This window comes from Coregonus clupeaformis, chromosome 9, assembly GCF_020615455.1.
Source record: "Coregonus clupeaformis isolate EN_2021a chromosome 9, ASM2061545v1, whole genome shotgun sequence".
Classification (NCBI taxonomy): Eukaryota; Metazoa; Chordata; class Actinopteri; order Salmoniformes; family Salmonidae; genus Coregonus; species Coregonus clupeaformis.
The window spans coordinates 7842768-7857248 of record NC_059200.1 but is presented as its reverse complement, the minus strand read 5'-3'; the positions used below and the strand labels follow the sequence as shown (position 1 = coordinate 7857248).

The window sequence follows — 14481 nt, the reverse complement described above, 5'->3', positions numbered from 1 at the left end:
GTAACACACTACGCCGTCATGGATTAAAATCCTGCAGCGCACGCAAGGTCCCCCTGCTCAAGCCAGTGCATGTCCAGGCCCGTCTGAAGTTTGCCAATGACCATCTGGATGATCCAGAGGAGGAATGGGAGAAGGTCATGTGGTCTGATGAGACAAAAATAGAGCTTTTTGGTCTAAACTCCACTCGCCGTGTTTGGAGGAAGAAGAAGGATGAGTACAACCCCAAGAACACCATCCCAACCGTGAAGCATGGAGGTGGAAACATCATTCTTTGGGGATGCTTTTCTGCAAAGGGGATAGGACGACTGCACCTTATTGAGGGGAGGATGGATGGGGCCATGTATCGCGAGATCTTGGCCAACAACCTCCTTCCCTCAGTAAGAGCATTGAAGATGGGTCGTGGCTGGGTCTTCCAGCATGACAACGACCCGAAACACAAAGCCAGGGCAACTAAGGAGTGGCTCCGTAAGAAGCATCTCAAGGTCCTGGAGTGGCCTAGCCAGTCTCCAGACCTGAACCCAATAAATCTTTGGAGGGAGCTGAAAGTCCGAATTGCCCAGCGACAGCCCCGAAACCTGAAGGATCTGGGGAAGGTTTGTATGGAGGAGTGGGCCAAAATCCCTGCTGCAGTGTGTGCAAACCTGGTCAAGACCTACAGGAAACGTATGATCTCTGTAATTGCAAACAAAGGTTTCTGTACCAAATATTAAGTTCTGCTTTTCTGATGTATCAAATACTTATGTCATGCAATAAAATGCACATTAATTACTTAAAAATCATACAATGTGATTTTCTGGATTTGTTTTAGATTCCGTCTCTCACAGTTGAAGTGTACTTATGATAGAAATTACAGACCTCTACATGCTTTGTAAGTAGGAAAACCTGCAAAATCGGCAGTGTATCAAATACTTGTTCTCCCCACTATATATATATATATTTTTTTTTTTCTTTCATGCCGAGTGGTTATCGAAAGGGAGAGAGCTGGAAAGATTTTTTACATAGGCTACGTTGAGGAACTATTGTCATTCTCAATGGATGTAAAAACGGACTTCATTTACTTGCTATTTGAGGCTAAGAAAAAATTACTTTGAGAAGCTCCACAGTGATGGTGAGTTAAGACAATCAGAGATAGTATCAGATCCCCAAATGGGCACATTTATAGGCCTACATTTGAAGGCAGGCCAGGTAGCCTAGGCCTACTTCTATGCGTAATCAGATGCGTGTCCTTACTCAAGATTGACAGGAGCGCTCCAAACAAAAGACAATAAATTGACAACTCGTAAATGGAATTAAATAAACCAAAAACTTAGGTAGCCTAGGTTGTGCGCTCTGCAAACAACGTGTCCACTCCGACAATGACAATGGTAAGACTGTAGTAAGAATAATATATTGAATGCATTAAGATAAATTACCGTAACCAAACAAGCATTGTATATTAGAAATGATGGGAATTAACAGTAAATGTACTACTGGTGTGCCTCCGAAATGGATTAGTCCACTCAGACAGGCGTGAATCGGATGTCTCATGTGCCATACATTTTATTTTTACATTTGCCACTGCTCGACTAAAAAAATCTGTCGACCAACAGCCTATCGACCAAATAATCGACCAGTCGACTAAATGGGGTCAGCCCTAGAAGGAAGGTAGGATTTTTGTGGTCCTCTGTAGCTCAGCTGGTAGAGCACGGCGCTTGTAACGCCAAGGTAGTGGGTTCGATCCCCGGGACCACCCGTACACAAAAAAATTTATGCACGCATGACTAAGTCGCTTTGGATAAAAGCGTCTGCTAAATGGCATATTATTATTTATTATTATAAAGAGACTAGGAATCAGGATTAAGGATGCAAATCTCTGTCTTTCTATGGTTCGATTTTGGCTAGGCTACTTTGAAGCATGGTAAGACATTCCTCATTATTTGAAGTGAAGTAAAACGTTCAGGTTTTAAGCAATTATACTGCCTCAAGCTCACTTTGTGGTGGGTGAAGTGCTGATAGCCTTTCTACCATTGACTAGCCTATGCACTCGAATGACGAATGGGAGGCGCACTTTAATTGTTGAGATTGAGCAATAGAAATAGTAACTAATTTTAATCGTGGCCATCAAAACAGTTAACACGCGATTGCATTTCGAATTGTTATTTGTTGCTTAATGACTGGGCTTATAAAAGCACGTTTCACTCCAGTACCAGCTTTATGAGGAGCTGCTCTCGCGCTGTCTGACAGGTGATAGGCCATTCAACTCTTCAAACTAGGCTCTGTATTCTGTGCACGTGTGATAAATAAGATACATGACGAGTAACAAAAATACACACAAAACAATTCCACTAAATTATGCAAATTAACCTATAGATCGATAATCATGTATTTTCGATTAATGCTCAACCGTTAACATCCCTAAACAGGATTGATGATGATAATAATAATAATAATAATAATAATTAGTAAAATAAAGGACAGAGTAGCAGCAGCATATTAGTGTGTGTGCGTATGTAGTTTATGTGTCTGGGTTTTGTGTGGGAGTGTCAGTGGAGTGTTTGTGAGTGTGCATAGAGTCAGTGCAAGATAGGGTCAATACAGATAGTCCAGGTAACCATTTAATAAAACATGTAGCAGTCTTATGGCTTAGGGGTAGAAGCTGTCTGGGAGCATGTTGATCCGAGCGCCGATGCTCCAGTACTGTTTACCGGACGTGGCTTGGGTGGCTGGAGTCTTCTGCAATATTTTGGGGCTTCCTCTGACACCACCTGATATAGAGGTCCTGGATGGCACGGAGCTCGGCCCCCGTGATCTACTGGGCTGTCTGCACCACTCTCTGTAGAGCTTTGCAGTCGAGTGCGGTGCATTTGCCATACCAAGCGGTGATGCAGCCAGTCAAGATTCTCTCGATGGTGCAGCTGTAGAACTTTTTGAGGATCGGAGGGCCCACGCCAAATCTTTTTGCCTCTTCCCCCTCAGGAGGCTAATCTTTGGCCATTTAATTCTGTAAGCATTCACTCACTGTGGTCTGTGCTCTGGTGGTTGATGTGCTCCTGTTCCCTCCTAGGACACATTGCTGAGTTGTTTCCTGAGCATTGCAGACCAGGTGCTGCTGCCCTCGCTCTCTCTCATGGAGTGTAACGCCTGCATGTCAGAGGAGCTCTGGGGCCTCTTCAAACTCTTCCCCTACCAGCACAGGTGAGACACACACACAAACACACAAAAAATCATAGCGGTGTCATTTTAGACTTGAACTGACATGTTTTGCCATCCATTTTGAATCCATCCCATGGAGAAAGCAAAGCCCTCACAGAGACTGGAGTATGTGGGTTTATACAACTTGTTCTATTCTCCGCCCTGTTGTGTTCTGTTGGTATTTAAAGGTCCTATTTCCAGGCTGGTCCTGGTGTATGTATTATTAGATGTCAGTGTTAACCCACCCACCTGTGTTCTACCTGTGGTCGTCAGGTACCGGCTATACGGGCAGTGGAAGAACGAGACTTACACAAGCCACCCACTTCTGGTCAAGGTCAAAGCTCAGACTGTGGACAGAGCCAAATACATCATGAAGTAAGTCACGTTGCTACGCAGGCCTGGGATTTCTTGATTTTCAGGGCAAGGCCATTTGGCCGTCAAGAGGTGCCCAGTCTTTCAGGGCACCAAGGCCATTAACCAAAATAGCCAATTTAAATGGATTTGAAAACCGAAAAACAGTAGCTATTCTGTTAAGAAAAACATAAATGTATGTAAATACATAATTAGCCTACATGTCAAAGTGTAGGTGTCCACACTGATGCTGACATGAGGGAGGCGCCAGAAAATGTAGCCAATCGTTAATGAGGCTTTTTAAAATAAATAAATATACACACACACAGTGCATCGGAAAGTATTCAAACAAGCTTGATTGACGTAGCAACATCAGGGGAAACTGCGGGCAGAAGGGAGTGGTGCTTCAAATATAGCAGTTCTGCAACATTGTAAATTGAGCCTTTCATTCTCCTTAATTGCTGGCCTTATCACATTACAGAAAGAGATTAACTGTATAGGAAGCTCTGGGGACAGGTCGTCGATACAGGACAGCCAATAAATTGGCAGATGCTTTAGCGGACAACAATTCTGGTGAATAAATTGGCAGATGCTTTAGCGGACAACAATTCTGGTGAAACGGCGTTTAAGTTGTGTGGTTGCAATATCAACAGTTTTTCATCTTTGGTATATCTTGGCATGCATCATTCAAGACTAAGTTTAAATTGTGTGCAGCGAGATGGACATATAATGCACAATGTCTCAGGAAAGACGGTCTGGGTTGGCAATACTCTATAGAAAACTGTTGGGCCCATAACCTGGACCTAAAGGCTGTGTTGAAAACATTTGCACACTTCTGGAGACCAGGGGAGCCGGGATCCATCTGTGAAGAGCATACTCCTCCAGCGTGCAAGTGGTCATTGAAGGTGTGCATTTGCCCAATGAAGTCTGGTTACGACGCCGAACTGCAGTCAGGTCAAGACCCTGGTGAGGACGACGAGCACCCAGTTGAGCTTTCCTGAGACGGTTTCTGACAATTGTGCAGAAATTCTTCTGTTGTCCAAACCCACAGTTTCATCAGCTGTCCGGGTGGCCGGTCTCAGACGATCCCGCAGGTGAAGAAGCCGGATGTGGAGGTCATGGATTGGCGTGGTTACACGTGGTCTGCGTTTGTGAGGCCAGTTGGACGTACTGCCAAATTCTCTAAAATGACGTTAGAGGTGGCTTATGGAACATAAAATTCTCTGGAAACTGCTCTTGTGGACATTCCTGCAGTCAGCATGCCAATTGCATGCTCCCTTAAACTTGAGACTTCTGTGGCATTGTGTTGTGTGACAAAACTATTAATATTTTACTGGCCTTTTATTGTCCCCAGCACAAGGTGCACCTGTATAATGATCATGCTGTTCAATCAATTTCTTGATATGCCACACCTGTCAGGTGGATGGATTATCTTGGCAAAGGAGAAATGCTCACTAACAGGGATGTAAACACATTTTTGCAACATTTTTGATAAGTAAGCTTTCTGTATGTATGGAACATTTCTGCGAGTCTGGAGAATCTGCGTTACGCCAGTGGTGATGGGCAATGGCTAATAAGAATTGAGATATCTGAAAGAGCCATGTGAGTGAGAGGTGCTTCGGAGCATGGCGATTGGCAGCTGGGAGAAGGGGAATTATAATTATTATATTCAGCCCAAGGGAAGAGTGGGCACTTTTTTGGGGGGGGAGGGGGGCATTACGGCCACGCAACGGGGCAAATTTGAGGCCTGTTGCTACGCCTACCTTACCAGTTAGATATAGTGCCCGTTGTTTTATCCATCGTGTGGTTGTGGCACTTAGAAGTCACATTTTATACACCCACTACTCGTATTTTCCATTTTATAGACTTTTCAGGCATCTAACTGAATTCAAGCATCCAACCAATGCCCCTTGGGTACACTGTAGCAGCATCTCTATAGAAATGCAATTCCAAAGCCAGTCAGATAAACTCAAGGTTACTGTGTCCATTGAGTTCTTTATGGACCTCAGTGGTTGGTATGGAAACATGTCAAAAAATGAAGTGGGTGCTGAGAAGCACTAACATGCAGCCCTGGTTACCATAGTAATTATTTTGGTTGGCTCAGATCTAGGACTGTTCTGCAACTTTCATGGCTTTATTTGATACAAGTGCTCACATCCACTAATGGCTTGCACACAAAATGGGCCAGTAATATTTAATTTAATCCAGCTCTCAAACTGCTCACTCGCACTGCCATAAAGACACACTCATGGATACATAGACACACACACGCGCTCTCATAATAGCAGACGTGGGCTGGTGTGGGTGCCTACTTTGGTAAGGGCCTCAGGCTTGTTTTATTTCTGAATCACTGGGCTTTGTGGGGTCAGTGCCGAGATACAGCCTCACACTACTGCACATGATACACAAGGACTTAATGTTCTCTAGATTCACCACATTTTTTACTTCTATAATAGTTGGTGCAAAAAAATGATATATTTTAGCACAGTGAAAATGTTGCACACAAGTATCTCCTAAGATGAACTGTCTTCATTATATGTGGAATGATCAGCACATGATCAGAACTGGCTGTATAACGTTTACAGTGTATTTGAATTGGGCTTGATTACGTTAATAATTGGGCCATCCAGGATTTGAAACACAACAGTCACAACAAGGTCACCCAGTCACATGTTTTGGTAAACAGTTGAGAGATGGAATGTGCCAATTCCGGATTGCCCCCTTTTTTTTTAAAGAGAAACTCAACGCAAAAACAAAAATGTATCTGGTTGAGAATGGCCTATGTGGCATCGATATTAGTCAGAAACATTTATTCCAGTGGCAACATTGTCTAAAAAGTGTAAGTATAATAATTTTGGTCGTAAAGTCAGTATATTCCAAAACAGTTTTGTGAGATTTGTTTAACTGTGTACTTCACAATTTACATAAGGGTTGGGTTTGGATTACACTCATGCCCACTGTAATGCCTCAGGGTGTAACAGTTCACCAAACCCACAGTTCAGTACATATTGAGGTTTTGCGGTCACAGTTCAGTTATAGCGAGAAAACAAAATGCCAGTTTATTTTTTGTTTATTTAAGAAAATACAAAGTGTTGGTATTCCTGATTCTATATATGATCATGAGTCATATAATGCCTGATGGAGCACAATCAGGAATAACAAAACATTGTATTTTCTTAAATGAAAACAAATGATTGCTCATCAACACTAAAATAAAGTGCAATATGCGTGTGAAATCATTATGTAAACATGGCTCAGACATTGTTTAGGCCTATGCTATGTTTTCTTACAAAGATAAAAATATGCGCACTTGTGTGACTCTCATAAAGGGTGTGTGTGTATAGCACTCCAGGCTGTGTCACTGTTAAGTACAGTGAGGGAAAAAAGTATTTGATCCCCTGCTGATTTTGTACGTTTGCCCACTGACAAAGACATGATCAGTCTATAATTTTAATGGTAGGTTTATTTGAACAGTGAGAGACAGAATAACAACAAAAAAACGCATTAAAAAAATGTTATGAATTGATTTGCATTTTAATGAGGGAAATAAGTATTTGACCCCTCTGCAAAACATGACTTAGTACTTGGTGGCAAAACCCTTGTTGGCAATCACAGAGGTCAGACGTTTCTTGTAGTTGGTCACCAGGTTTGCACACATCTCAGGAGGGATTTTGTTCCACTCCTCTTTGTAGATCTTCTCCAAGTCATTAAGGTTTCGAGGCTGACGTTTGGCAACTCGAACCTTCAGCTCCCTCCACAGATTTTCTATGGGATTAAGGTCTGGAGACTGGCTAGGCCACTCTAGGACCTTAATGTGCTTCCTCTTGAGCCACTCCTTTGTTGCCTTGGCCGTGTGTTTTGGGTCATTGTCATGCTGGAATACCCATCCACAACCCATTTTCAATGCCCTGGCTGAGGGAAGGAGGTTCTCACCCAAGATTTGATGGTACATGGCCCCGTCCATCGTCCCTTTGATGCGGTGAAGTTGTCCTGTCCCCTTAGCAGAAAAACACCCCCAAAGCATAATGTTTCCACCTCCATGTTTGACGGTGGGGATGGTGTTCTTGGGTTCATAGGCAGCATTCCTCCTCCTCCAAACACGGCAAGTTGAGTTGATGCCAAAGAGCTCGATTTTGGTCTCATCTGACCACAACACTTTCACCCAGTTCTCCTCTGAATCATTTAGATGTTCATTGGCAAACTTCAGACGGCCCTCTATATGTACTTTCTTGAGCAGGGGGACCTTGCGGGCGCTGCAGGATTTCAGTCCTTCACGGCGTAGTGTGTTACAAATTGTTTTCTTGGTGACTATGGTCCCAGCTGCCTTGAGATCATTGACAAGATCCTCCCGTGTAGTTCTGGGCTGATTCCTCACCGTTCTCATGATCATTGCATCTCCACAAGGTGAGATCTTGCATGGAGCCCCAGGCCGATGGAGATTTACAGTTATTCTGTGTTTCTTCCATTTGCAAATAATCGCACCAACTGTTGTCACCTTCTCACCAAGCTGCTTGGCAATGGTCTTGTAGCCCATTCCAGCCTTGTGTAGGTCTACAATATTGTCCCTAACATCCTTGGAGAGCTCTGTGGTCTTGGCCATGGTGGAGAGTTTGGAATCTGATTGATTGATTGCTTCTGTGGACAGGTTTCTTTTATACAGGTAACAAGCTGAGATTAGGAGCACTCCCTTTAAGAGTGTGCTCCTAATCTCAGCTCATTACCCGTATAAAAGACACCTGGGAGCCAAAAATCTTTCTGATTTAGAGTGGGTCAAATACTTATTTCCCTCATTAAAATGCAAATCAATGTATACAATTTTTGACATGCGTTTTTGTGGATTGTTTTGTTGTTATTCTGTCTCTCACTGTTCAAATAAACCTACCATTAAAATTATAGACTGATCATTTCTTTGTCAGTGGGCAAACGTACAAAATCAGCAGGGGATCAAATACTTTTTTCCCTTTACTGTAGCTCTAGCCCTGGAGGTCCATCCATCTGTAGTAAGTGCAACACATGGCGCATTGGCCAGTCCATTGACAACTTCGGCTTTAGCTTGCTTATATAGAGCAGGGAATACCTGTTTGTTGAAATGGTTGCGAGAGGGCGAGGTTCGTAACGTGGCCCGAGCACTTTCACGAGGTGCTGAAACTCTCTATTCTCAACCTCCGAGAATGGGTGCATATCCGCAGCTATAAACATACCTATCGCTCTTGTAATTTCTTTGGCCTGGTCAGAATCGGCTGCGAAGTGGTGCTTGAATGCAGAGGGGAGACTAAGTTGTGTTGTTTTTTTGCGTTTCCGTCTTGCTGTGGTGGTAGGAATACTTGGGTGATGTCGGCGTAAATGTGTCAACATGTTTGAGGTGTTGGCAGCTGCATGCTGTAGTCTATTCTCGTTGAGCAGTGGCGACATACTCTCTCTGTCCATCGCCGTTGTAATCTACTGGGAAGCCAAAATGTTCCCAAACTGGAGATTTAAACGATAATATAACGACCCCACCACTCGCCATCGTACAGAACTAGTTCCCACCTGCTTGTTTACATAAGACAACATGTGGCCAATATTCTGTTGAAAGGACACTTGGCCCCTAAGCCCTTTAATGGAGTGGCCACTTGCTGATGTGTTTGATAATGATCACTCAGGTCTGCCACTGTTTTGGGCAAAATGAGAATTGAGACGATGCGCACTTGCATCCAAACTGCCACTTGTCCATATTCCAAAATTAAAAACCCATTTGCGTGCATCGTGTGTCCCGCTGTGATCTGTTTTGTAACATGATTCGCTATGAAACACTGCCATGCAGACGCACTCTCTGGTAATAGATGAGAAAGTTGTAAAAAACTAAAAGCACATCGACAGATTTTTCACCTAGTCGGCTCGGGGATTAGAACCAGCGACCTTTCGGTTACTGGCACTATGCTCTTAACCACTAAGCTACCTGCCTAAATGGCACCGAAACATACACGTCGTCATTCGCCAGTGACTTGATGAACTGATTTTCACTAGCTAGTGATTTTAGGCACTTATAAACACTGTAGCTTGTGCTTTATTTACGATAACTTCACAGTTTGCTGATGATGAAGTTGCAGACATGTACTCCAATATCATTCCTGAGCGCAGCCAGCAGCAACTGGCTCGAAACTCATACTGCCTGCAGTGCGCTGACTAGTTTTGCACATTTGTTTTACTTGAGAAATACTGCACCAAACACCATAGCTAGATGTAAAATGGCGTGACTAAGACCTCCTCAGCAAAAACGTCAATTAATTAGATGTATATATATATTTTTTCGAACTATTTTGAGGAAGTGAGTCTGTTGCTATGGTGACTAAGGAGGCACCAGGGTACGAAATGCGAATTTATACAACGGGTGGGTCTAATCCTGAATGCTGATTTGGTTAAAACCGCATTCCAGCTGGTGTCTATTCCACAAGTTACCACCAGCTAAATCTATGACATTAAAATGCCTATTTACTCTTCCATCTGACTGTGCAATCCACTGTCTCATCAGCCCAGCCAGGTAATTTATAAACTTGATCTCCACTATAAAAAGCATCTAGACATTCTCACATTTCTTTTAGACTAACTTCAACAGCGGAGCGTTGTATAAACCTTGCTGTCTGTCGCTCCGACATTTGCAACAGTGTTTCAATATTCAAATTCAATCTCCAGCTGTCCCATAGTAATGAACGTGTCGGGACGAGACCGACAGGCAGGCACCGTTTCTCAGCCAGTCGAAATCATGAATCAGCTGGCATCATTTTTATGGATATACACAGAAATGTCAATTGAAAAAAAGGTACAACAAAAACGAAGTGCAGCTAGTTTGCAGTCTTTCCAGCTTCAGTTTGAAGTGATCGTGTTAGCTGTGTTATTGGCTAGCTTCTCTGAACAACAGTGTCCTGATGTAAATTATATCATCGGTAGGACTGGTGGAGTTATGTTGCACATGCAGCTAACAAAAACATATGGAAATGTCTGCTCTACCCAAAATTACAACCAAATAATTGCACCCTTACCGCAAAAATGGAAGAGGAAAGTGGAAGGGGGAGAAAGTAAGGAACTTGTCTGTCGGCCTTGTATTAAAGAACATCATTGGTTAAAGAAAACTGTGATGAATATAAAAGTATACCAGTTTAATTTAAGGACCAAAGGATTGACAGCCGTCCCATATAGATTGTAAAATAGTTGGGAAGAGATTTTTGACGTACCGATCCCATGGCATAGTGTTTATGAACTGATACGCAAAACGACGCCGGATTCAAAACTTTGAAACATTCAATTTAATTAATATATACAATTATTGCTACCAATAGAATGTTATTTATATGGGGGATACAATCTTCCCAGCTCTGCAGATTTTGCTGCGAAGAGAGAATCATTAGATCATTTGTTTTGGTACTGTCCATTTGTAGCTTGTTTTTGGACATAGGTCCAGAAATGGCTAAAGGATTGCAATATTTACCTGGAGCTAACCTTGCAGATAGCATTACTGGGTGATCTGAAAAGTCATAGTCAATCGATCAATAATATTATAATACTTTTAGCAAAAATGTTTATTTTCAATTTACAATCTGTAGAAACAATGAGAATAGAAAGGTTCAGAACTTTTGTAAAACAGTACAGTTGAAAAATATATGGCAAATAGAAATCTTATATGGATGGTGTTAAGAGATAGATGGGTGGTGTTGAATGGAGTTGAAGGATGGGATTAATAATAACCAACAACAACAAATAACAAGATAACTAATAATGTAAGCATACTGTGTCAATAATAAGTATATAGGTTGTAGGTTGGGAGCTTTTGTGAAAGAGCACAGTTAGAAAGATATGGCATATAGAAGCAAACCGGATGGACATCATGAAAATGATCGGAGAGGTTGAGAGTAGAAGTAGTTCAGGAGAAAAAAAACAAACTAAATATAATTATTGTAAAATTGACTGTGTCCATAAAATGTATATAGTAATTATAAGCTGGAAGTAGAGGCCTAAGCATTGTTGTTCACTAGTTTACTCCAATTAGGGATAGGGTGGTGGGGTTGGAAAGTAATAAAGGGGAATATACAGTGGGGAGAACAAGTATTTGATACACTGCCGATTTTGCAGGTTTTCCTACTTACAAAGCATGTAGATGTCTATAATTTTTATCATATGTACACTTCAACTGTGAGAGACGGAATCTAAAACAAAAATCCAGAAAATCACATTGTATGATTTTTAAGTAATTAATTTGCATTTTATTGCATGACATAAGTATTTGATCACCTACCAACCAGTAAGAATTCCGGCTCTCGCAGACCTGTTCGTTTTTCTTTAAGAAGCCCTCCTGTTCTCCACTCATTACCTGTATTAACTGCACCTGTTTGAACTCATTACCAGTATAAAAGACACCTGTCCACACACTCAATCAAACAGACTCCAACCTCTCCACAATGGCCAAGACCAGAGAGCTGTGTAAGGACATCAGGGATACAATTGTAGACCTGCACAAGGCTGGGATGGGCTACAGGACAATAGGCAAGCAGCTTGGTGAGAAGGCAACAACTGTTGGCGCAATTATTAGAAAATGGAAGAAGTTCAAGATGACGGTCAATCACCCTCGGTCTGGGGCTCCATGCAAGATCTCACCTCGTGGGGCATCAATGATCATGAGAAAGGTGAGGGATCAGCCCAGAACTACACGGCAGGACCTGGTCAATGACCTGAAGAGAGCTGGGACCACAGTCTCAAAGAAAACCATTAGTAACACACTACGCCGTCATGGATTAAAATCCTGCAGCGCACGCAAGGTCCCCCTGCTCAAGCCAGCGCATGTCCAGGCCCATCTGAAGTTTGCCAATGACCATCTGGATGATCCAGAGGAGGAATGGGAGAAGGTCATGTGGTCTGATGAGACAAAAATAGAGCTTTTTGATCTAAACTCCACTCGCCGTGTTTGGAGGAAGAAGAAGGATGAGTACAACCCCAAGAACACCATCCCAACCGTGAAGCATGGTGGTGGAAACATCATTCTTTGGGGATGCTTTTCTGCAAAGGGGACAGGACGACTGCACCGTATTGAGGGGAGGATGGATGGGGCCATGTATCGCGAGATCTTGGCCAACAACCTCCTTCCCTCAGTAAGAGCATTGAAGATGGGTCGTGGCTGGGTCTTCCAGCATGACAATGACCCGAAACACACAGCCAGGGCAACTAAGGAGTGGCTCCGTAAGAAGCATCTCAAGGTCCTGGAGTGGCCTAGCCAGTCTCCAGACCTGAACCCAATAGAACATCTTTGGAGGAAGCTGAACGTCCGTATTGCCCAGCGACAGCCCCAAAACCTGAAGGATCTGGAGAAGGTCTGTATGGAGGAGTGGGCCAGATTCCCGGCTGCAGTGTGTGCAAACCTGGTCAAGACCTACAGGAAACGTATGATCTCTGTAATTGCAAACAAAGGTTTCTGTACCAAATATTAAGTTCTGCTTTTCTGATGTATCAAATACTTATGTCATGCAAAAAAATGCAAATTAATTACTTAAAAATCATACAATGTGATTTTCTGGATTTTTGTTTTAGATTCCGTCTCTCATAGTTGAAGTGTACCTATGATAAAAATTACAGACCTCTACATGCTTTGTAAGTAGGAAAACCTGCAAAATCGGCAGTGTATGAAATACTTGTTCTCCCCACTGTATATACTTTTTTAAGGGTGTATGTGTGTGTATATATATATATATATATATCTCAATCATGGGGGATTGGAAGTAATGCAGACAATTACATTGATGGAAGTTACAATTTATCTGCAATATTAAGCTGATCCACCCCTAAAAAAAAAAAAAAAAGTGTCCTGATGAGACAGCAGATTTCCTATGCCATGCGAAATCATGCCTCAATAACTCAATTGTTATGGCTGCATCCAAATGAATGTCACTAGAAAACATATTAACAAATGCAGCTACTGTTGTTATTCTGGCTGCACTGTTTGACGTGACTAAGTTAGCCGTAGTTGGCTAGCTAGCAAGCAAGGGAAAAGAACATTGCCAGCCAGTATGGCAATGGAACATTTAGAACGAACGACTGGGTCGTATCCATAGATACAGAACATAAAGACTGAACGACTGGGTCGCGTCTCTGGCAACCGAACCAATAGAACGAACGACCAGCCGGCTTGGGTAGCAACCCTAGATTTGTGTCGGGACTATATCTTGTGGAAGGATGAAATAGTTTGAATAAATTAATCAAATAACGTTTTTTATGAAAATATGTCAATTATTTGAATATGTTGGGAACCCGTTGTATAAAAGTGATAATGCCCTCAAAGCCGGTATTTGAAGGATATATTGGCACTGTTTGCCGGCCCTTGACTTAATCTCGGGCCTAACAACACCCTTGCCAATATATCTTCCAAACACCGGCTTCTCGGGCATTATCACTTAAATAACACCCACATCGAACCACACCAACAAGAATCCAAATCTCGTTTTTCATAATGAGCAGCAGAAAAATGCATACGAATCGGTGCGTTCAGCCCCCCTTTAAAACAATGGCACTTCATGGTAGCTAGTACATCAAATAAAATAAAATTGTATTTGTCACATACGCCGAATACAACAGGTCAACAGGTCAACCTTACCATGAAATGCTTACTTACAAGCCCATAACCAACAATGCAGTTCAAGAAAAGACTAAGGAATATATTTACTAAATAAGGTAAAAAATAATAAAAAGTAACACAATAACAATAACGAGGCTATATACAGGGGGTACCGGTACCGAGTCCATGTGCAGGGGTACATGTTAGTCGAGGTAAGTTGCACATATACAGTTGAAGTCGGAAGTTTACATACACCTTAACCAAATACATTTAGACACAGTTTTTCACAATTCCTGACATTTAATCCTAGTACAAATTCCCTGTTTTAGGTCAGTTATGATCACCACTTTATTTTAAGAATGTGAAATGTCAGAATAATAGTA

General features: G+C 42.3%; 1 protein-coding gene across 2 annotated transcripts in view; it reads left to right on the top strand.

The window, feature by feature from the left end:
• LOC121573658 (THO complex subunit 2) overlaps window positions 1-14481 on the top strand; it is an 82743-nt gene that overhangs the window by 18445 nt on the left and 49817 nt on the right. For both annotated transcript variants that reach the window (XM_045222484.1, XM_045222483.1), the window contains exons 14-15: window positions 3044-3174; window positions 3445-3546. In XM_045222484.1, coding sequence (XP_045078419.1) covers window positions 3044-3174; window positions 3445-3546 — 233 coding nt within the window. The remainder of the gene's footprint in view (window positions 1-3043; window positions 3175-3444; window positions 3547-14481) is intronic.